The sequence below is a fragment of the Alosa pseudoharengus genome, unplaced genomic scaffold (assembly GCF_046254945.1).
Source record: "Alosa pseudoharengus isolate Yale_2024_CS ecotype anadromous, Long Island Sound unplaced genomic scaffold, YU_APseudo_1.1 YU_APseudo_1.1_scf_24, whole genome shotgun sequence".
NCBI classification, from domain to species: Eukaryota; Metazoa; Chordata; class Actinopteri; order Clupeiformes; family Clupeidae; genus Alosa; species Alosa pseudoharengus.
The window spans coordinates 6,325,944-6,350,016 of NW_027468689.1; the positions used below are offsets into that span (position 1 = coordinate 6,325,944).

General features: G+C 42.7%; 2 protein-coding genes across 2 annotated transcripts in view; one reads left to right on the plus strand and one right to left on the minus strand.

Annotated features, from left to right (window-relative positions):
- Positions 1-2,752: 2,752 nt before the first annotated feature.
- Positions 2,753-11,195, minus strand: LOC143142199 (sodium/hydrogen exchanger 2-like). The gene is made up of 12 exons (XM_076302950.1): positions 10,716-11,195; positions 9,605-10,068; positions 8,028-8,278; positions 7,540-7,757; positions 7,011-7,210; positions 6,363-6,452; positions 5,864-5,934; positions 5,493-5,660; positions 5,288-5,393; positions 4,933-5,049; positions 4,279-4,351; positions 2,753-4,189 (listed from the first exon to the last, which is right to left on the minus strand). The coding sequence occupies exons 1-12, from the start codon at positions 10,984-10,986 to the stop codon at positions 3,777-3,779; spliced, it is 2,442 nt and encodes an 813-aa protein (XP_076159065.1). The 5' UTR covers positions 10,987-11,195; the 3' UTR covers positions 2,753-3,776.
- A 3,245-nt stretch (positions 11,196-14,440) lies between these two features.
- Positions 14,441-24,073, plus strand: part of LOC143142200 (inositol polyphosphate-4-phosphatase type I A-like) — a 28,865-nt gene continuing 19,232 nt past the window's right edge. The window contains exon 1 of the mRNA XM_076302951.1: positions 14,441-14,572. The gene's annotated coding sequence lies outside the window, so the exon portion shown is untranslated. The remainder of the gene's footprint in view (positions 14,573-24,073) is intronic.

The window sequence follows — 24,073 nt, forward strand, 5'->3', positions numbered from 1 at the left end:
CATTGTGTTGGCGTTATGGATGTGACAGTTTTGCGTGGAATTGTCCAGCTACAGTGATGCCAAAGCACAAATACAAACAGCATGGGGGGGTGGTGATAGGATGAATGGTAACTATAATGTGAAAAGTTGTGGTGTGTATACTCTCTCTCTCTCTCTTTCTTTCTCTCTCTCTCTCTCTCTCTCTCTCTCTCTCTCTCTCTCTCTCTCTCTCTCTCTCTCTCGACTCACCACCAGTGAGGAAGAGTCCCCCTGCAGCCCTGTACAGTGCAGCTCTGGCTGATGAGCTGGCTCCGATGCTGAGGAACCCAGCCAGCATGACCATGCTGGTACCCAGCAGAATGACCACAATAAACAGCCCCCTGTAGACTAATGAAAACAACACTATCATTACGGAATATATTGATTTGTCCGAAAAGAATATGTCTGTATTAGTTTACAGATCAACATGAGAAAACAGTAGGCTTCATGGAAAAGATACCCAAATCTGGATGAATAATGAAAATAAGTGTAAGTTTTTATTGTGTAACATTAAGGTCAAAGGGCAAAGGGCAAAGGCCTCACCTTCAGCTGACTCAGAGGAAGTTGCCATGGCAGCATCAGGAATCGGTGTGGGGAACAGATATGTGTGAGTGCAAATCTTTCTAGATGTTGAATGGCCACCTTTGCATAATCAGGTTTGATACACTTGTTAGGACAATTAGTTCAATCAATCAATCAATAATCAATCTGTTCAGAGAAAAATAACAGGACAGTCATAAAAAATAAATTATGTAATTACTACACTTTGTTATGGAATGTGATACTTGTGTTAGACTTATATAAATCACCTAGTGTTTAATGGAAATGTATTTTTTTTTATTGAGTAATTATTTGACAGATTTAACAGCAAGCCTAATATACATAAACAACCGTAAGCTTAACTAAGACCATGTCCCCTTACCTATCAAGAATATCCAAAGCGATTCTTCCTCAACGCTCCCCTTAAAGAGGCACCTCCAGAACAGTCCCTCGTGGTAGAACGTCACCATCCCTCCATATCCCCAGGTCTTAGGTGAGTCTGCCTTCAGTAGAAGAAGCTGGTCTCATGAGCATGACTTACAGTACAGTACATAGTTGAGAAAGACACTGTGCTTTAATGTCGTGTCTGGACACATAGAAGAATGTATGATACCGTTGGACAAAAGTCTAATTTATGTCAAATGTCAAATAATTATTATTATGGAATGTAATCAATTAAGGCTATTTTTTCATGCATACTCATTCATAATACTTCAGTGAATGTTAAGTGATATCAACACCAGCTTTTCACTCAACACAGTCAAAATGGAACCTCCTGGTGAAACAAGGCTTGCATGTTAGCAAGACAGTTGTGTGTATTTTAATTAGAAACGGAGCTGATAAGTATTAATAGTAGCATTATATGTGAGACAGAATGCCAAACACTGTTAGCTCCATGGCCATCGAGTTCACTATACTGGGATATTTTGTGAATTTTTGTGTAGAATTTAGCTCAAGAGAGATCCTATTTTAAATTATGACATAATGCAAAACCACACAGCTACTGAAGATGATACTGGCTGATTAAAAGTAGAAATGGAATGATCGCAATGAGGAAAACAAATATTTTACATTTTAGAAGAGCCTGTGTTTTGTTTATCATCCAACATTTTGTACCATAACTGGTTATAAGTCAACAGAATGTCAGATGGATTTGAAATATGTTTAAAAGAGATATCCCTCCTAGGGCACATGACTTGAAAATACTTTTGATTCAGCACATAAACCAACTTCATGCAGCAACCCAGTCTCTCTTACCGGTGCAGGCAGCTCCAAGTCACATGACTCCGTGCCTAGCTGCCAGTAGTCTGTACTGAAGGCCATCAGAAGGAACAGGGTTCCGACAGCCCCAGAGAACCCCGCAAAGAACCGCGTCACATCCAACATCATCTCCGAGTGGCCAGCGAGAGTCTTCACCTTTTCACCGGCTGATCAAGGGCCAAACTTTGATGTCTAGTGTATACAGTACATCCATAAAGGCTGAGAGAAATGAGGGTCAACAGAGAGACATCAGTCTGTTTGGTATCCACCAGTGCGTGGACACCAGGACTGGACATGAGGGGGGCGGGGGGGGGGGGTTCCCTGAGTGACAGCTGAGGCTTGCAAACAGACATGCACACAGAGACTTCTACCCCATGCCTGTGTCATCTCTTCCGGTTCTATAACGAATAAGATCCCTTCGCTCCTGTGTCTGTGTGGGTGTGTATGTGTGTGTGTGTGTGTGTGTGTGTGTGTGTATGTGTGTGTGTGTGTGTGTGTGTGTATGTGTGTGTGTGTGTGTGTGTGTGTGTGTGTGTGTGTGTGTGTGTGTGTGTGTGTGTGTGTGGGTGGGTGGGTTTACATGAGGAAAATAGAGCCTGTCGTCATTTTGGGTATGTCCAAGGATATAGAGTTACATTGAACTAAAATAGACAGATGATTGTAAATGGCTTATACAAGAGTGGCATGGATCTTGCTGAATTGAAAAACATAAATTACCACTAATAATCTTTTATTACTGCAATTGAAGACTGCAAATTTTATTACTGCAAATGGCGTCAACATCGACCTTGCCAGATTCATGGCAGATTAGAAGGAGTAGATTGCACTTTTTAACTCATGAAATGCCGACTTACTTGATGTTTCACAGTCACAGAAATCTACTTGAAATTCTCTATCATACAACCCCCCCCCCCCCCCAAAAAAAAAGAAAATGTGCAAACAATTTTATCTTTATTTTAGAACTTACGATATGTACATTAAAACGAATGCATACAACACAAGTTCAGGATGTGTGTCAGAAATTGAAACCTTTGTCGTAGCTATGAGAGGCCCATGTATGTAGAAAGATTTTCTTTGTGTTGACATGGATATCGTGGATCACATTGATTAAATGATCTTCCACATAATCAACCTAGTTCAGATGAGGTTAAGAGGAGAATATTTTTTTGTCTCATGTCTTCAGGCTCTCTCATGCAGCCCAGAGAATTGAACTTCACCAGCTCTTCGCCACAGCTGAAAATAATATGTCACTCAGTTCTTTGAACATCAAAAGTACCATACTAGATTGCTGGTCACCTGACCAGCACCTTATCCTGCATCTACACAACAGTTCATGGAGGAGACAAAAGTCTGGGAAAAAAAGAAGGTACACTGTAAAAAAAAAGCCATAAAAAAATCTACTGGTAATTTTCTGAAAATATTCTTCATTCATGGAAATATTTGAAATAATATTTCCTGCTATTTTAAGGAACTTTCCATTAAAAGAGTGAATAATCCATAAAAATATACAATATTTACAGAAATTGTACTGGCAGAAAATGACCAGAACATGTTTGTTTGTTTTGTTTTTGTTTTACAGTGTAGTCCTCTGCTATCAGCAGGTGCCATCTCCACTAGGAGTCAGTCAGTCCTTTCTGACAGTGTTTACAGTATAAGTACAGTATAGTACAGTATAATGCTGACACTGTAATGCCGTCTCCTTTACAAGAGCAGTCAAACCCGTATTGAACTCGCTAAACTCGTTAAGTAGGATCGTTTTGTTGAATGGTTTGTGTGTGGAGTTTCAGTGGGGCACGTTCCAACCAACAGTGTCAGACGGAAAGGTTTGTTTCCGACCCACACCTTCCTAGGTCAGTCTGTTCACCTCACACACCCTTTAAACTCTTCACTAGTTTCACTCAGTCAGATAGACAGAGTCTACACCTTCCTCAGGACTGAGGAGGTTCTCCAGGTTCCTCTCAAGGGTTCTTCCTGGGTGTCTGTCTGAGCAGCGGGTTCCGTGTCTGTGTCGAGTCAGGTGCCTCCTCCAGCTCCTCCACCTCCTCCACCTCCTCCTCCGTCTCCCACTCGGCATCATTGCGTGCCGCAGCGCTGGACAGGCGGTGGCGTGGCGTTGGGGCTGGAGCGGTCCTAGCGGAGGCCGCACGGGACGGAGGGCGCGAAGACGACGACGAGTAACGGACACTGCTCCTCTCGTTCAGGATGTCCACACTCGCAGGACGTCCACTGCTCTCGGCCAGCGGCGTCTCCTGCAGGGTGCCCAGTCTCCTCAGGGGACGCATGGCGTGTGAGGATGAGGAGGAGGAGCGCATCGACTGCACCAGCCTGGTCCGAGCAAACGAGTGGTCTGAGATCTCGGATCTTGAGTCTCCTGAAAACAGGACCAAGATGTATGTGTATAATGTTCATGATGCATTTTGAACTCTTAAAAGATGTTAGATTCAGTGACTGATACCTTACCTCTTGGAGGGAAATGAGCGTCAAGACTTTCCCCTGCGGGTAGTGATAGATACCTCTGCGATCTAGCCACAGCCTGGAGGGAATAGTGGATGATTTGGGAAATCAGTATACTGTAAGTGGGCTATGTCACCACATACTGTAGGCCTACAGTTTATGTATGCATGCAACTGTATTGTAATATTAATTCTTGTAGATTAGCCTGCCAAAACCCATTAAAACCCATAAACCCAACAGTTTATAAGTAAAACGCATGAGTAAATGTAAATGTAATGTAAAATCCACACTTATGAGTATTAAAGTTTATGTATCTTGGCCCTTAACTCTTCAAATTTGAAATAGTCTGTTCTTGGCCCTTAACCCATTGTGCAATTTTTTGGAGTTTTACCAGTGTAATCTGTACAATTTTTTATCACCAGTATAATGATGTATATACTGTAGTCTTTACCTAGTGAAATCTGTACAGAACCATTCTGTTCATAACCAGTGCAACATATGTTTATATTCTTTTTATATTCTTATATATGTGTATTTTTTAAAACTATTTATTGTTCTTACAGTATGTATACCTCATGAGTTGACAGCACTTTAAATCTCATTGTACCTTTGTAAAAAGTGGCAATGACAACAAAGACTATCTAATCTATCTAATCTCACCGGGTCACGGAAACTTCCCTGCCTCAGGCTCCGTCGGATGGTCGAGTGCCGGCGTAGTAAGATCTCTCTGGTCTTGGTGTCGTCTGGAAGGGCATGCTTGCTGGTGTACTCCACAGTCTGAATGGAAAGTTTTCAAAATGCTAAGCAAATCTGGCCAAACTACTTTGTCCTAACAGTCAGCTCTAAAGGGCAACAGTAGTTGAGCCTGTTTACAACAGTACAACTGCAAAACAGGATTGACTGTAAATTAGATTCAGAAGTAAAGATGAACTGGTATAACATGAAAATATTTATATAGGAGGAAAGAGTGTTTGTGAAGTGTGAAGTGATAAAAAATATATATTAAAAAGCTCACCCTCTGCCTAATTTTGTACATGTTCTTCGATAGAATTTCACGCATATTTTTCAGGTCACTTGCAAGGAACTTCTTCTTTGGCCTGTAAGATGCTTTCTTCTCATCACTATAAAGTTGAATTAGGGAATAGAAGATTGTGAACAAGACAATCCATCAGTTATTGAACAGAGGACACTATCCCATGAAAGTGACCTCAAGGACATACTGTAGTGAAATGATGGATGGAGCTGCGCTGATGTTGCCGTTCGGCGTGTCCAGGATCTCCATGGCGCTTAATAGTTCCAGTCGTTTGTACAGAGCCACAATGCTGGACTCCGCACGGTTGTCTCTGAGGAGGATCTTCCCGATGTACCTGTCATTAATCCTCTTGAACCTGCGGGAAGTAAAAGTGTGTCACCTAACAGGTCCTTTTGCAATATTAGAATAATATAGCTACATAACATTAGAATATGCACAAATGAGTGCATGAAGTATACAGTATAAATGTATAACTGCATATATTGTATGTATTATGTAATATATAATGCTGGCTCTTCCTCGATATTCATGTTCATGTTCCTTTATGGCATCCCTTACTTGTCCTTCCAGTAATGGTGACTCCACTGTCCACAGATGTCCTCAATTCCAGTCATAGTGTGCTCCATTACCTATCAGAAGCACAGGACACATTACTAGTGTGCTCCATTACCTATCAGAAGCACAGGACACATTACCAGTCATAGTGTGCTCCATTACCTATCAGAAGCACAGGACACATTACCAGTCATAGTGTGCTCCATTACCTATCAGAAGCACAGGACACATTACTAGTGTGCTCCATTACCTATCAGAAGCACAGGACACATTACTAGTGTGCTCCATTACCTATCAGAAGCACAGGACACATTACCAGTCATAGTGTGCTCCATTACCTATCAGAAGCACAGGACACATTACCAGCCATAGTGTGCTCCATTACCTATCAGAAGCACAGGACACATTACCAGTATGAGGTGATGGGAACTGTAGAGAAAATGAGATGTCATGGTCAACGTCAACGTAAGTGTTGGAAGTATTTAAAATGTGTTCACGATACCCTTCTATGGATCTCAACACTGATGGTCTCCTGTTTGTGGGTTCTCCTGATGTTGATGAGATACTCTATTATTGGCCGAATGCTGATGCCCTGCAGAGAAGGTAACAACACGACTGGTCAATGTTACTTTCTCATTCAAGGTTTGTTTTGTCACGTGCATTTGATCGCACTGTGAGATACATGTTTTACGTGGAGGCTAAACGCAAGTAAACACAGTTTATCCACCTCTGAAATTTCAGAAATAGAGTTTACCTACCTCTTATTAGAGTTTATCCACCTCTCAAAAGAGTTTATTCACTTTTAACATTAAAAGATCACACTGTATTATCCAATAGTATCCTATATTCCTAATATGTACACTCATCAACACTCTAGGAATCATTTTATACCACTGGTATTGTTATAAACACTGTACAATAACCTCCACCATCATCAATCTGAATGCCTTTTTAAAAAATCTGATACCGAATGGTGCAGTCCACCTCACCGAGATTGCAGAATTCATAGTTTTCCCACCTCTTATTTTACCATATCCCTGCCTGCACACACACACACACACACACACACACACACACACACACACGCGCGCGCACGCACACACACCAAGAAACTTCCCTGATGTTCAGCAAGCCTCGAGTACCTACTGACCTGGATGAAGACGGTGAAGAGGATGATGGCGATGGAGGCCGTCATGAAGAGCTTGCGTCTGTTAATGGTATCGGGCAGTAAGAAGACGAGAGCAAAGCAAACGGCCCCTCTTAGTCCACCATAGGCCAGACCGAACTGGTCTTGGTAGTCAAATGGGACAGTACGGAAAGGATTGATGATCTGGGACAACACCAAGACGCCTGTTCAAGAGGGGGAGACGTTGAGGAAATGACACCTGACAGGAGTTGACAACCCTCATACCTTTTTGTGGATACTAATTGATGAAAGGACGCTGTCAAGTCAAAATCAATTGTTGAGTTGCCAGTTGATTTCTATGTCTTAATTTAAAGCCTGAGAATACTCTGGTCTATCAATAGAGCAGCCAGTATGCGTTATGGCTGAGATCAGTTTAGACAGCTCAAGGAATGAAACTGTTAGATGTTAATGAATTGGGGTGTCTTTCATTCACTAGTGTAATGAACAGACTAATCTGTGAATAATCGCTAGGCTAATGGAGTGTGTCACTTACCCAGGCCTCGCCAGATGAAGGCGAATAGTAGAGTGCCCAGGATGAAGCCCCAGTTCCACTCATGGTCAGTGGTTACGGTCACCACTCCCAGGAAGAAGAAGATGAGTGTCTCCGAGATGGTGGCCAGCATCTTGATGGCGTGGCGTATGGTGGTGCAGGAACGCTGGGAGACGTTCTCCTCGACATAATAACGCATGGTCAGGGCACACACCACAATCCTGTGGGATGGGATGGGGTCAAAGGTTATGATTGCATCAATTCATCATGGGCTTGTGTACATGTGTGTGGTGAATGTGTCTGTTATGGAGTTTTATATCTGCGTTATTTTATGTTCTGATGTTTTCTGCGTTTCTGTATTGTATATGCTTTGCCAACATTGTTTCTTTTTGAATGGTCATGCCAATAGAGCTTATTGGATTGAATTGAATTGAATTGAATTGAATTGAACTGTGTGTTTCTGCGTTGGTGTCTATTCTTGTCACACTTACGCTGTGATGCTGGAGATACCGAACAGCTCGGCCACCAGGTAGGCCAGATAGCTGAACAGGAGAACGAAGAGGGGCTCGATTTCACGCACTTTAGAGGTGAACCGCGAGGTAAACGCAGCCACGATCCCAAACAGGACACCGAATAACACACCGCCCAGTCCCACCACGAAGAAGCGGGCAACGCCCAGGAAGACGTCCACTGACTTGACCATTGGCAGCTCTGCCACAAAGACAAACATGTTGTACAGCGCCTGATGGACAGGAAGGAAAATACAGACTCAAAAAGCCATTTCATCCATTAGCAGGGAAAAGTTTTTGGGGCGGTGGTAATGTATAGTGGCTAGGGAACTGGGCTAGTATGCAGAAAAGTTGTGAGCAAGACTCTCCCTTGAGCAAGGCTCTTAACCCCCTAGGGAGAATGGGGTTGGTTTGGGTAAAAACATCAGCCAAGTGAAATAAGTTTTAGTTTGTTATGCATTTGCTAAGATATTTCAGCTAAGCAACTGGGGCCACTTTGATAATAAACCCATATTTAATTTGATTATTAAATGTGTCTATATTAGATAGATAGATAGATAGATAGATAGATAGATAGATAGATAGATAGATACTTTATTGATCCCCAAGGGGAAATTCAAGAATATTTGGTGTTATAATTTCAGTTTGGGTTATTTAAAGCGCCACACAGAAAATAACCAAATGGAAATCTTTCTATTTAGAGACACAGAGGCTGTTAAAGAGCTTTCTTCTGTTGGGCACTGTTTACTCCAGTACTGCACAGCGAAATGAGGAATCCAGTCTGATGGCATCTGTGCCTCTGTCACTGAGGGGGTGTGTGGTTTCACTACAAATAACATTGAAACTGCAGCCTCCATGAACAAAGCCTAACCACATCATGTTGAACTCACAGGGCTGGAAAGAGTTGGATATTAAAGTAATACAAAAGCACGTATGTAGCTATCATTCCACATAAGCACTTATAAGCATTTATGACTGAATATAAGACTCAACCCATATCCATTTCCTGCTATATGAGCACAAGACTAGCATGAACTTTGCAACGGGAAGTGAAGCCAAATTATGTCAGGTATGCAGTGCTATGCAGGAATGGCACAGTACAGTGGAACTGGGTCCATGTACACTCATCACATCATCTTGGAGGTTTGATGGGGATGAGGTCTTCTAAGCCCTCAAATAATGCTCTCACACTCTCTCTTGTGAACACACAAACACAAACACACACACACACACACACACACACACACACACACACACACACACACACACACACGCACACACACACACACACACACTCACACATACACACGAGAGAGAGAGAGAGAAAAAGACACACAAACACACACACACACACACACACACACACACGCACACACACACGCACACACACACACTCACACATACACACGAGAGAGAGAAATAGACACACACACACACACACAGAGTAAGAGACAGACAGACACACACACACACACACACCCACACACGTGCGCACGCACACACGCACACACACACACACACACACACTCACTCACACACACACTCACACACATACTCACCACAGTGACAGCATCATTGAAGAGGCCCTCTGCAAAAATCACAATGTAGAGCTGCTCATTGATGCTGATGTCCTGGAAGACGTTGATCACAGCCACTGGGTCCACTGCAGAGATGATGGAGGCGAACAGCAGGTTCTCCTGAAGGTTGATGTCCTGCACGCCAAAGGCCTCTATCTGGCAGATAGCATACAGCGACAAGCCGATGCCTATGGAGTTCCACAGAGAACCCACGACTGCGTACCACATGACCGTGCCCATGTTCTCGAAGAAGGGGCGCGTGGGCATGAAGTAGCCGTTCTCCAGCACGATGGGAGGCAGCATGTACAGGAAGAAGACGTTGGACTCCAGCACGGCTGGCGGCTCCTCCTTCACCGCGTGCATGATGGCCCCCACGATCAGGCCGATGGAGATGAGCAGACAGGACTCCGGGACCCAGATGGTGATCTTGTGGTACACGTGAAACCCTGCGGACAAGCAGGAGCCACAAACGGCACCCAATGAGTCTGAGGGTCCAATACCCATCATTTCCCATCTATTTATATATATATATATATATAGATTTTGCTCAATGTCTTCAGCTGTGAGGTTAATACATGGGAATGCATTTATTTTCTTCATTCTTCCTTATGATTTAAGCCCGATCCGATTCAGATTCATTGGGCTATTGGGCATTTCAGTTGATACACAGCTTATGGTTAATACACGGTTTCGTTTTTTTTTATGTTTTGCATAAAACCCTTTCCTGCAATTTATACACAGTGCAGCTATTACACAGGTAATTACTGTATACGGTATACGGGTTTTCGAGGGCTCTGGGTAACCTGGAGGGTACCCGGAGACCGATGATGGCGCAGCATGAGTGGCAGCCTGTTGCAACAGCTCAGACCCTTTTTTCTACTGGGCTGTTGTGACAAGTAAATATCCCGGCTGTAGGATCAATAAAGTCTAATCTTATCTTATCTTATCTGTATAGTTTCTTTCAAAATTGGGATTCAAAACACTCTAAGCATCAGTGTTAGCAGCATACATTAGGAACAGCTTAAGGAGGAGAGAAAAGAACACACCAGCATGTGCTTTTAAGTTAGAATATTTAAGTATGATTTCTTCTTACCAATTTTGGCAAATGATGCCAGTAAAATCCATAGAGTGATTTCAAATGGCAACTGAATGCGTGGGTAGTCCATAGTGAAAACGGGCAAATTAGTGTTTTCATCATCTGGGAATGGCTGCGGACCATTATCCCCCGGCTCCTGTGGTTTAATCGGCGGGAGTAGTGTAGATAGACCGTCCAGGCTCGATGCAATTTCCCCATTAGACTTGCAGAGTAAAACGACTACTAAATAAATGAATACGGATTGCACTAAAAAACTCCAGTTCCCCATCGTTACAACTTCATAAAATAGCTTATGGGTGTAGTAATTATATTCTTAATCATTGCTCAAATGTTTTCATTGCTACAAATTAAACTCCTTTGAAAATATCATAAGCATATTAATAAACTGGAACGTATTGACCCTATTCATTTTCTCTGATTTCTGACACACTGATATCACACTACTGTCCCTGTCCCAAACGCCTATTGGAGTGTGTAAGCTTGCTCCCATGACACCTCAAACATGCTTGACTATTTTAGGAGGAGTCAACGTTGACAGTCACGGGTGAATTGAAATATGCTAGACTGGTTTGTCAAGTTTTCTCACTCGATTAGCCAAGTCACTGCCATGCAATCATTTTATTTGCTTCCCTCATACACCCTTTAGCTTCCTTAAACACCATATCATTACATTAACTCTTTACATTTCACTAGTTCACAGGTTTTCAACTGATTGCGACTCAAGGAGCACCATTATGACTTTAGGAAGCAACCTGGGAGCCACTATAACAACATAAGGATTCCCACAGTTAAACAACATTGGTCAATGCATCACAAGGACCACCATCAATATCTTCACAGACCACTGGCTGAAACACCCTGTATCAGTTTATAGAAGTCACCTGTACAGCCAGGGCAATTGACATTAAAAAAAATTGGTGTAATCTTCCATGGCCTACAGTCCAGTAGTTATATTACAGTATGGCCACATGGTGGCAGTAAAGTCTATAAAACGTATCTTGATTCTCATGATCCTTCAAATCACTATGATGCAACTACATGGTAAGGCCCATGAAGTTACTTGGACACAGTAGTGTGTTGTCGGATGTTTTTTATAAAAGCAGAGATATATAGTAATATTCATTCATTTGTTTGTAAAACTAGCATTACCTCACCTCAGAAAGTGTCAAATCACTACATTCTCTTGGACACAAATTGAGTACTGTTGTACCATGGCCCCAGTGATTTGTCAAGGCACCAGGAGGGATGAGGCCTAGCTGCCATGTGCACCCCTACAGGCTGTGAGATCTGATGGACTCACCCAGAGGTGGACCCACAGGCATAAGATAAGATAAAATAGATGGATAGATAGATAGATAGATAGATAGATAGATAGATAGATAGATAGATACTTTATTGATCCCCAAGGGGAAATTCAGTAATTATTCATGTGCTCGTCAGAGCAACGACTTCTCAACAGGAGGCGATGAAGTGGTCCTACTAATCATCAGCACTCAATTCTGTTTTGTTCCCTTCAGAATCCTCGAGTGAGAACCATGTCCTTAGTAGAAAAAAGACATGGCATGACAGCCACAGTGGCAGCCACAAGAGTGGGACAAAAACAATGCACAGCAGTCTGCCTGGATGCAGGAGTCCCTTGAGGCAAGAGAAAGTTATGATTTCAAGAGGGCCCTCTCACAGAACATAATTCCAGGCCTGTGAGTGCACAGATCCAGCGGGCCTATAGTCTTTCATAATAGCATTACACCTTGTCGTAGGCAACTAGATTTGCCATAGTATACGCCTCTTTTGAAATTACATTTTGATTAATCAGCTTTAAGACTATAAGAAAATTAGCCCAGGCCTACACGATGAATGTAACATCAGGCCATGATTGCTTGAAAGCAGCCTAGATGGTTTAGTGGCAAACCTATGACCCAGAGGAAGTTGTGAACTTGATAGGACAGCCCGGGGGCTTCAATCTCTAAACTACACAAAGCCAAGGGGCTCTTCTATTAGGAGGTTGACCACTTCCTCTGGGTTATCTTTTACTATCAACTGATTTAACTTACCCACATCTGCCACATAACCACCTAGTCCTACACCCCTAGCAGGTGTGTGCATTTCATGATGTGTCTATCTGTCTAGCCTATAGCCTATATGCAGTGGCGTCATGCCCATTGATATTAAGGGGGCACGTGCCCCCTCGGATTTTTCCTCCCTGATAATGTTTTTTATCATAACTTTGTTCCTATTATGCTCCATAATAAGCCAGAGCCTATAACGACTCAAGTGTATTTTTCTAGATGTGTAAAAAACCGTAGCAAAATAGCTGAGGACCGGTCAACATCAGCCCTTTTCCTAAAATTGGTGTCTGTGTATGTTCCCGTAACAACTCACACGTGCATTGAGCTCGCAATGTTTTGCTTGTGTTGAACGGTTACAGTTACCGTTTAAACAGATACAGTCAATGGTGTTGAAGTGGTAAGTAGTCTAGCTAAGCTATAGTGGAATTATATGTAGTTGACCAGGAAATTTTGATTTGGTGATCAAATAGTTAGAACTATGGATTTGATGTTGGCCGCGAATTCAGAGCATTATGTTAATGTTAGCCTACATGGTGTCAGTGTAACGTAGCCTAATATTACAAATATTTGGCAAGTCCTGGTTCAATCCAGTTATAAACGTATAAACGAGGGTGTTAAATTTGCAGTGACTACAAAATCCAACCTAATAACATTAGGCCTACCAAGGCATTGTGTTGGATGTTTCTCCACTTGTTCTCTTCACGTATCTGGCAGCTAATCCATGTAGTGAAAAGGGGTAGGCTACCCGTTCAAAAGGAGGCTTAAAGTTGTTTTATATAGGACCGTGATGTAGAGGGCAAGAAAGTATAATAGTCTCTCTCGTGCTCATAACTTAGGTTATTATCAGGTCACTTGCTCATGATTTGCAGATAGCACCTTACAAATGTAGCCTATTGCTTGCTATAATGGTAATGAAAAATATATTATTAGTAGTAAAATATTCAAATATTTAGTGTTAACCTTACTCAGCACTGGAACCTGTCAAACTTCTTTCAAAGTCCTTCATCATATGAATTAAGATTAAAATAATTTAATTTCTGAGCACCACAAAGTCAGACCTCAGCAACTTTTTTAATGTAAGATTGTTCTTGGGTCACATATCAATCAAATCATAACAACTGCAATGGTAGTCTACTGTTTTTAAAATCATGTGTAGTAGGCCTAAGTGTAAATGTGTGTGTCTAAACATGCTTTAATGAGCTGAATTTGAGCTTACAGTTCTTTCACCAACTTATGTGTTTTACATTAACTTACAAAATAGATACTTTAGCTTAGTCCTTGCTTAGAGGATGGTTTCTGCTTGCTCTGTTAAGGTATTTCTGTCTCTCCCAAACTGCATTGAAATGGTATGTTTAGCAGCCAGAATTTCAAAATCTCCAGGGGGAGAAATCTCCGGTCCTGATTGTGCCCCCTCTGAATTTTGCTTTGCCTGACGCCCCTGCCTATATGTTTTTTTGTTTGTTTGTTTTTTCACTATTAAAATTGTTATGTCACGTGCTGGTTGATGCAAATTTGTCACACACGGGTGACCGTATGCTGTTGTTGATGTTCATAGTTTCGTCGCTGGAGATTCATTTCATACACAGCGGGCACGTGCTGTTGCAGGCACAACGTGCTGAGGTGGGCGGAGGATCTACCAGCGGCACTGCTACGTCACCGGCAGGCAGGGCGAGTCTCCACTGCAGAGACGTACCAAGCGGCGGACTGAAGTATGTTACGGTACAAATGAAGGCTTGAAGAAGTATTTTGGATACAAAGACATGGATTGACATCGTGCCTTGTTGAGACGTAAGTATGTTTCAGATAAACATTTCAGAGTTCGCTGGTGAAAACTGTTTATTTGTTGTATTATAACAACTGGTTGTTCGTTCTTTAGCTTTGTTTACTGTAGCTAGAGCGAGCTTGCTTGCTTGCTTGCTGACTGACTGACTGAAGACCACAAAGCGAAGTTAGCGTGTTCAAGTTTCTAGCTTTATCGAGGCCTTCTTGACTCAACGTTGTCATCGCCAAATAGTTGTAGGGTCTGTGTCATCAAGATAAAAGCTAACGAGCTAAGATTATAGTCATCCAAGGGTCACTGGAACTAACGTAACGTGTTCGATAACTTAATAGCACCTACCTACCTACACACACACACACACACACAGGGGCTAATATGTTATGCTCAGTAGCTCAAACTCAACCCTTACTTTGGAATAGCCTTCAGTATTGATGTTCCTATAGGTCTGAAAGGTATATGTCGCAGTTTCTACTCAAATACACATCTCCGATTTGTTTAGCCTGTTCACCCTATTCTGTTAGCTCTATAGCCAAACAGAAATGGAAATGGCCTGCATTATGATGTGTAGGCTGTGCAAGTTGCATCCTCTTTAACACTCAGGGCTGTGCAATATGACCAAAATCCCAGGATGCCTATCATGATATTGCACATTTTCTTTAAATTCAATGAAACAGTAGTTAATGTACCTTAACCACAAAGACATTTTAAGTCTATTTCTTAGTACATGTTGAATACACTTGACAAGCCGAAATTGCAATGTAAATATAAGCCCTTTTCAGCAACTTGCCAGTGGCAAATTACTTAATTTATTTTATTAATTTAATGTAGGCAGGCATAGACTTTTACTCCCAATTGATAAGTGACAGTGCTATGTTTTAGCCCTGTATGCAGAAGCATCATTATGCAACTATATCATCAATATCCGAAGCGATAAGAAGAATTATTACAATGATACAATGATATTACGATGATACAATGGTGCATCCCTTAGCTCAGGGTGTCCTATAACAGCTTAGAATGTCCTGTAACAGCTGTCTCGTCCTAGAATCTTTAACCTTCCATCTCCAAAAATAGATGTGCATTAAAGTCAAATATCATTCTGCTTGAGAATAGTGCTTGTTTAGTGAGCAGGACAGAGTGTTATGTAAGAGTGTTTGGGAAATGGGATGCTTGATGGCACTTTAGCGGACATAAATGTTAGTCCCACTCAACCTGAAAAGAGGCAGAACCATGCCACGTGCTGAGTCCCAGGAGCAGAGGTTGTAGGTTGAGATGATGCTCCAAGAGCCGCGACCTGATTTAAGCCACACGAATAGAAACGAATCAGTTGCACTATAGAATCATGTTTTGACATGCTACAATTCACATGTTTCTCATAGTTCCCGTAGACATCAATGAGCTTCAAACACATAAACCACAGTAACAAAAACTGTTGTAACACCGTTGTGCCCTTGAGCAAGGCACTTAACCCCAAGTTGCTCCGGGGACAATGTGATTACTTGTAATATAGCTGACATATGTAAGTCACTTTGGTCAAGAAGTGTCTGCTAAATGTAATGTAATGTAATGTAATGTGTTCGTTTAATAGTCCAGCATTTAAATGTCTATGAGAACAAGCTCTAGGTAGCCCAGGTATAGACCCTTTCAAGAGAGTTCCATTATCAGCATCATAGTTGGCCCCACAAGGCTTCCGTTTTAACATTCCATATGTTATCTTAATGCAGAGGATGTAGATTGGGAACCAAATAGAACGTTCAAGCATTGTTTTTGTTTACCTTGTTGAAAGGGTCTTTATCTCTGAGTAAAAATGTACGAAGGCGCGGCTGGAACCGCGCGGGTGCAGAATACGTTTAATCTGCCCTCTGCCACGTGCCACACTGTTTATGGGCATCATTTGTCTCCCAGTCTACTGCGCTGCTGCCTCAATTGAGTTACAAGCTCTGGTGCCTCCATTTATAATAGCCGAACCAAACCTTTTTACCATCAGTTTATAAATTACAGACTTGTCCGCAGCCATCAAGGCGGTCAGGTACAGTATACACACCAGGAAGCTGTAGTTACTTTTGATTACTCAACAGCTATAAATATTTGATGGTGCCAGGGAAAGTGGACATCCTAACATGGAATGCTTACTGTGGGCCAGTCTGCCCCAGAGCTTCAACAGCACGGAGGCCAGGGAGCAACTACAAAAAAAAAAACACACACGCAGTGTGTCTCCGAACGTGACGGAGTGAACAGCATCCATCCCCCAGTTGCACTCTGGGCTAAATTATGAATCATAGTTGCATAACTGCTGTTGTCTCTCTGTTTGGTGGTTCCTGGATCCACTCTCAGGACTCCATCATACAAAGAGCTCTAACTGGGGATCTCTTGAATGATGCTATGAATTATCCATTTCAGAAGTGTAGGTCCAAGCTGTTATTATGGATGAGTGGTGTTTTGTTTGACATATGTTAGTTGACCGTGCAACAGGTTCTGTGCTGCATTTTAGTGTGTGTTTAATCTGTGTAAATTGCGACTGTACTTAATGTATATCTGTAATGTATGTCTATCTGTCCCAGCTCTAACATGTCTTGATTCGTTTTCTTGTATAACATCATCCTCTCCTGTCCAGGGCCCACAGATGTAAACTAGCCTTTGTGCTATAATCTGGCTCAGTTATACACTGTGCATTGTCCCTGTTAAATAAACATATAAATAAATAAAATAGTGTGGTAAACATTTGGAGCTTCCGCAGCACTGTTTTAAGCATGATGCTAGTGTGTGTAAGCATTATGCTAGCCAGCATGTTTTGCTCTGTCCTCCTACCAGACTTGACATTTCCCTCCTAACCTAATCCTCTCCTCCTGCTTTTAACTCATCAGGACAGCGCCTCGTCTGTCTAGTGCTCTGTGTGCACTTTTGTCTCCATTTTTCTTTCTGCAGAAAGGCACTGTCCAAAACTGCAATAATGTCTGATCGATCGATGGACGACAACGACGGGGCAAATGTAGACTTGGAGAAAATATGAGACGGCAGTGTTGCTGCAGCCCTTGCGGCCCTAATGTGACAGACTGACTGGTATCAGCATAGGAGGAAGACAAAATAGATATAGGATAGAGTATAGAATAGAAATCTAAAGTAGAATATAGGGTAGAATCTTTATTGTTCACTCACATGGGAAATCATCTTTGGGCCCGCTATCACCAGGTACATATTCACAACGAATAACAGAAACCACACAGTGGCTTTATACACCATGAACTGACAAACGCATGAGATACAGGTGTACCAAGTAGGCCACCAGCACAAGAAAAGAAATGAATAGGTGAGTGGGCAGTAGTTCAGCTGTGTGGAGAAGATGACAGCATTAAAGCCTGAATCCCATTTCTCTTTTACCCCTTCCCCCTTCCCCATAGTTTTGCGCGTTCACGTGAGAGGAAGGGCTATCCCAATTCTCTTACTGGCTAGCCAAAGCCCCTTCATCATAGTCTAGCAGTGGACTGTGAGACTGAACATGGGTAGTCAGAGGAGTAACGCTGGCCAAGGTTAAGGCTAGATGAGGCTAGGCAAGGATAGGAGAGGCCTGGGCTTTATTTGCTCGTCGAGTGTTTCGGCTGAAAGCAGAAGTAGACCAAGAGTCGCAGTGCGGCGCACGTGTGGAAAGGAAGAAGTAACCAATAATAAGCTGTATTTTAAATTCTCAGTGGGTGACACGCTGGTCTAGTAGTCCATGTTTGATGCCTGTTTCTGGCTTAGATTAGCCGTTCTTTGTCAACCACATACCCTAAGGCTTCTGTTTTGATATGAAGATGTTTTTTGGGCTGATTAATTATGACGTGTGGCCCTTGGCACTCTTTCTGTTGGTGTGCATCCTCAAATAGCTTAGTGCTACCAGTGTGCTTTTTTTTTTTTGGGATGTGTGAAGTTCACTCCCACTGCTCTGATAAGTAACTAATTATATTAGCATTTTAATTTGTTCTTCCAGATATTTCCCAAGATAGAAAATTGGTCTTGGCCATTTGATGACGCACGGAAAATGATCTTCAGATTGTCTGTGGCTATCCCAAATGTTTGAGGAACTGGCACTTGGTTCTTCCTAAGTTCCCTGTATGTTTGCTGAGTGTTGCTGTTCTGCGCAATGCAGTGATTGTGGTATTGAGATGTTCCTTCTTTTATAGTGAAACTAGTCGGTGAGGAATCTAAAAGGTTCCAGATGCAGGTTCCAACCCTTTCACCCAAGACCGTCCGCCCTTTCGGTTGGTTGAAATTCAGCTACTGCTTTTGCTCTTGGCTTATCTGTCATTTAAGACCCTCTTCCATAAAGCATTAACTTTTTTTGTTTGTTTGTTTTCCTTGTGGGGATATCATAGCTTGAAAAGACCTTTGCAAAGGTTGCCAAAGACCATGTCATTGAAGTTAAGTGCACAGATTATGTTCTTGAAGACTGACAGAAGCCGTTGAGTCACTTCCTGTTTTCTTCACGTTACAGGAAATGCGGCAAAGCTTCAAAGAGACTCCCCACCCTGATCTGAGTTCACACAGCACAATGTGAGAAAGTGTGACACTGGTCACTGTGTGTAGCTCTGCCACATTGAGTGGTGTAGGGCTAATGGGCTAACAGTAGTGCCATTGGAGCTCTGTAGAGATCACTCTGGGGGTCACCCAATCAAACTTCCTTCCCCAAGCATCTCAATGATGCTGATGGTTCTTTGTCCAGAGCAGGGTCATCTTTTGATAGATTGACACGTAACTTGACATTGAATTGGAATGCATTTGGAATTCTATCAAAGTAAGCTCTGCTGTTGCTTAGTGACTAGAGGGTGGTTAGGCTAGAGATGATGCATGCTCCCAGCTTAGAGAGCTCAGTGGTGGTTAGATGCATCCTTCCTGATGACGCGTCATCCCAGTTCAGAGAGCTCAGTGGTGGTTAGATGTGTCCTCCCAGTTCAGAGAGCTCAGTGGTGGTTAGATGTGTCCTCCCAGTTCAGAGAGCTCAGTGGTGGTTAGATGTGTCCTCTCGATTCAGTGGTGGTTAGATGTGTCCTCCCAGTTCAGAGAGCTCAGTGATGAGCTCAGTGGTGGTTAGAGGCGTCCTTCCTCGGGAACTCGCAAAGCTAAGTTTAGGTGTGTGAAGTGAAAAGATGCAGTCATATTTTTTCTATCTCCAGTTTAGTGGAGGAAAGTGCGGTTTGTCTGACCATCAGTGCAAGCCACCACCTTCACATTCAAGCAGTCTCAGGGAGATTTGAACATTCTAACAAAAGATGCTGTTCCGCAACAATGTAAGGTTCTAAAATTCCATGTTGAATTCAATGGACCCAGATATTCTTTAGAACGTTCATTTTCCATTGTGACGGTACCGGCTGAAGAGTTAAATAGACAGGCTCATGTCTCCAGATTGAAGATTCTAAAAAGGGGACTGAGCAGGACATTATAGAGCTGCAAAAGGCACAATGCCTAAAATCTCTGATGAGGATCGTCCAGGCAGAGTGCGCCTGACAGGAAGGCGGTGTTATGAGAAGGAGGTGTGAGAGTTCAACTCTGGAGATGTCAACCTTGATTTGTCTCCATGCAGTCAGTGTCTCCGTGACGACACTCACCCACTCTTTAAGTTATGACTCAGAGAGCTATCTAGCTAGCCTGACGAGCCAGACCCACATTAAAATGTACTGTAGGGTCTGGGCACTCACCGTTCGCAGTGCTCAGTCCGAGGGGCGGGATAATTGGTTGTTTTTCAAATTCCCTCTGGACGCAATAGGACAGCGCTATGAGTCCCATGCGTTTCCCACCAGCGGAGCTAGTTGGCTAGTTCAAACTTTTGCCAACTTAATAAAAGCTTAACTCGTGTCACACTGTTCGCCAACAGCAACATCCATCTTATTTGTTTTCAAGTAGCAGGGAATTCAAGCCAAACCATTGCAACTCTGCCATCACTGCCATTGCTAGACTAGCCCTGGAAGCAAATGTAATTTGCTGCCGCTAGGGTGCGTCTAGATTTCTAGGCTACTATCTAGCAGGACTCACAGTTAGATGAAGGCATTCCTTCCTAAATCCAGAGTCAGAACTACTGCAACCATACCATTTTTATCCTTCTGCCAGATTCCTCTCGTTTCTGTACCATACCCTCTCAATTATTCTCCTCAAGATATGCTAATGGGCAATATATGCCACGGAAGGCTCTTCACTGCCTGAGCACATGCAGTGTTTCCAGTGGAGCCTCAGTGTAACCACATCGTTTGTAATATTCTGTCCCTTTTGTGTTTACTCTGACTCTGAACATGTTGTTAATGCCCAACAGGGCAACTCTTTATTCAACTTTGAAACACACATAAATCCCTCAGCATCTTAACGAGCTGATTCACAAGGTGCAACACCCAGCCGGGTCCGTCTCAACAGGTACGCTAAAACAATAGTCGTTACAACACAGGTGACGCTCCATTGGTAATATATGAGCTGGCTAAAGAGCCCTCTAGGAAGTGCCTGGCGTATAGGCAATTGTGTTTTAAGGGTTTATAATTGATGATTAAGGGGTTATATGTAACGTAAGTGTCAAAGGTCATAGCCACTTGTAACATGCATCACTGTAATGGAGTAATGTCTTGTTTAGTTTATAGACTAATCCTCATTAGAAGATGTTTTTGTGTAATAATTTCCGTCTTTCCAGTCACTTACCCCATCAAAGGAAATCGGCAGGATGTTGAGTAGAAACAAGTTAACAAATCTTTGTGTACCGTTTGTTTGGTAGAAACGAGTTACCAAATCTTTGTGTACTGCTTGTTTGGTTACTCTGTGGTTGTGTAATGTGGGACAGTTTCCAGTCTGTGACATCACTGTCTCTCATTCTGGCCACAAAGTTGGCTGTTAAAAAATCCTCACCTCATCTTTGGTTTGCAGATAATGAGCCTGATTTGGCAAATATGGTTTTCTCTGTGGCTACATATTAGGAGAGCTGTTATAACTTAAATAAATGTTTTCGCTGAACATATAAATGTTATATATATATATATATATATATATATACTTTACATCTAATGCTGTTTATGAATGCTCATCTGCAAACAGTTGAGAAGCGTTGCAAAATTACCATGTGTCCAAAGCACCTTCTGTATGCATCTTGGGACACATTCTGACTGCGTTCCAGACGTCAAATTAAGGCGTTGTTCTTGTGAGTTGGGTGAGCAAGGAAAAGTAGCTGAGACCCACAGCTGACTGCAGAAGGTGACTTTGACTGGCTGGCAGTTTTCCAAAGATAAAATCATGTAGCGGCCTAATCTGTCATCACTGTGTGTAAGCTGCAGTTCAGCTTAGTTGGAGTGTTGGATTTGTTCAAGCGAAACCTGTTGCCATAAAAAGCTCCACGTAGGTAGAGAGAGACGGCCGTGGGACGCATGATGGAAACGCGGAGAATCCTGATGCTGCTCCGGCTGTTGCCGTGTGGGTGTCACGCGTTTGATGAGCGCGTCAGTGTCAAATCTGAGGGTGCTGGGTGCCATGGTTACGCACCCTCCCGCTGTGTGTGAGCGAGGCTGAGAAACGGTCCGGTGGCTCAAGTGAAGTTTCAAACGTTGCTAGCTGCCCGTCCGAGGCCGAGACAGAACTTGGTTTTTATCCTTTTATGGTCAACCAGGGTCCACGGGCCCTTTGTCCTCCTCCTCTTCCATGGCGAGTGTTTAGGACAAAATGACGACTTCAAGCACATGCCTGCCTTTTTCACTTGCCCTTTAAAAACAGACACTCTACAACCCACCGAAGAGTAGTGCAGTAGTGAAGCAGAACAAGAGAAAGCAGGAGCTGTCTGTGTTGTGGTTTTATGTAATAAACAAGAGATTTTAAAAGGATGGAACTATCAATCTCTTCTGTTTGCTGTAGGTTTTCAATGCAATGCTGCATTTATCAAAATGTGATACAACTGCAACTGGACAATCTGGATTTATCTGATTTGATTTGTCTCTGCACGACTCCAGACAAAGATAAACTTGCTTGTGTTCAGGCAGTGGATAAACCCACAAGATCCTCATTTCACTAAATTCCCCCTCCATGCATGAAGGCTATATCTATATATATATGTAAAGCATAGTTTTAAAAAGAAGTGAAACCAGCGCGTGTGCTAGATATGCCTTTTGGTAAAGACTCAAAACCCCTCAGTGTCTCACCCAGTGACTTAGACAGTCAGTGGTCTCTCCTCACTAAAAGGATTGCGTCAGACGTTGCATCAGTTAGTTCTGGGGTGCGCTAGCTAGGCTACCCTTATGTGGAGGCAAGGCCAGCCAGCCTGAAAACGAGCTCTGTTTGCACGAGGGTGCGTGTGCAGAACTGTGTCAGCGTCCCGCTGGGGTTTAGCAGGGAAAGCTAACCCTGTCCTTGTGTCCCAGTTCATGTGAGTATGAAGCCTTAAAGGGCCTTCAGAAGCAAGGCCTATCCTATATCTGGCACTGCTCATTGTTCTCTGTGCTAAGCCTGAGTCCACAGAGAACTGGGATAAAGAGAAGGAGTTCCAGTTTAACGTAATGGAACTGATGGAAATAGCTGTGCTCCCTTCTTGCTGTCTCCTGTTCAGACATGCCAAAGCTGAATGGGATTGTAGGGTTGCATGGCAGGTAATAACATTTCTATGGATTTGGTTGTGCTATTTGCGCTGTTTGATTTGGTTGTTGTCAGTTGAAACGACATTGGAGCATCCAGGGAAAAGCCTCTATGTTCTAAAAAAATCCTCCTAGTCTATCATAATCACATCACCTCACTTTGCTGTTTTTGTGAGATCACATCATGTCATCCTTTCAGGGTTTCCTGTTAAAATATGGTATTAGACGAGTAAACTTCTTACAGTGTGATTTGGTCAGCCCACTTCCCTTCACCATGAAGAAAGCAGCTTTTGTGTACAGGCCTAATCTTATAACGTCTGGAGTACTCTGTGCATAAACATTAGGCTAAGTAGTATTACATTACAAATTATAGGCCTACACTTCAAGCTGTTTTTCTTATCTGTGCCAAGGATGTTCTGTTTTGTTGTTGTTTGTTTTCCCCTCTGTTTGTTAGTTTGTCTGTCTGTCAGTCATGCTTGGACGTGTTTGTGCCCCCAGGGAGCAGAAAGATAACCTATTACATGCTTTACTGTTAGCACATACGTCTATGTTATTGTTTTATCAAATATTAATGTTCAAGTTTTGTCTGTCAACTACAACAACTGGGCGGTCCCCCCCATATAGGGTCAGGGGGTGACGTTTTGAGTGTTTTGTTTTGAGTGATCACCTCATTCGCCTAAAGGGTTATCGTTCTTGGTGTGAATGACCCTTAAAGGACAGGTTCGGTATTTTACACTTAAAGCCCTGTTTTCAGATAGTTTATGATTAAATAGAACGTTTAAGATTGAAATTTGGACACATGCTGCTGTCCTGAGAATTTTCGGTTTCTGTGGTAGCGCCCCCCCTCCTCCAGAACGATGCATAGGTGCACTGGAACAATCCTTCCTAAAACGCATTAAACTTTCGTTTACAAAGACGTGAAACTCACCGAGTGGTCAGGGGTGT

Excerpts from the sequence above, each read along its gene's own strand:
- LOC143142199 (XM_076302950.1), bottom strand. The coding sequence starts at position 10,986 with ATGGGGAACTGGAGTTTTTTAGTGCAATCCGTATTCATTTATTTAGTA. Across the intron at positions 6,453-7,010 it reads TCTTCACCGTCTTCATCCAG|GGCATCAGCATTCGGCCAAT; the intron begins GTCAGTAGGTAC and ends CCTTCTCTGCAG. Across the intron at positions 4,352-4,932 it reads AGGGAAGTTTCCGTGACCCG|GCTGTGGCTAGATCGCAGAG; the intron begins GTGAGATTAGAT and ends TATTCCCTCCAG.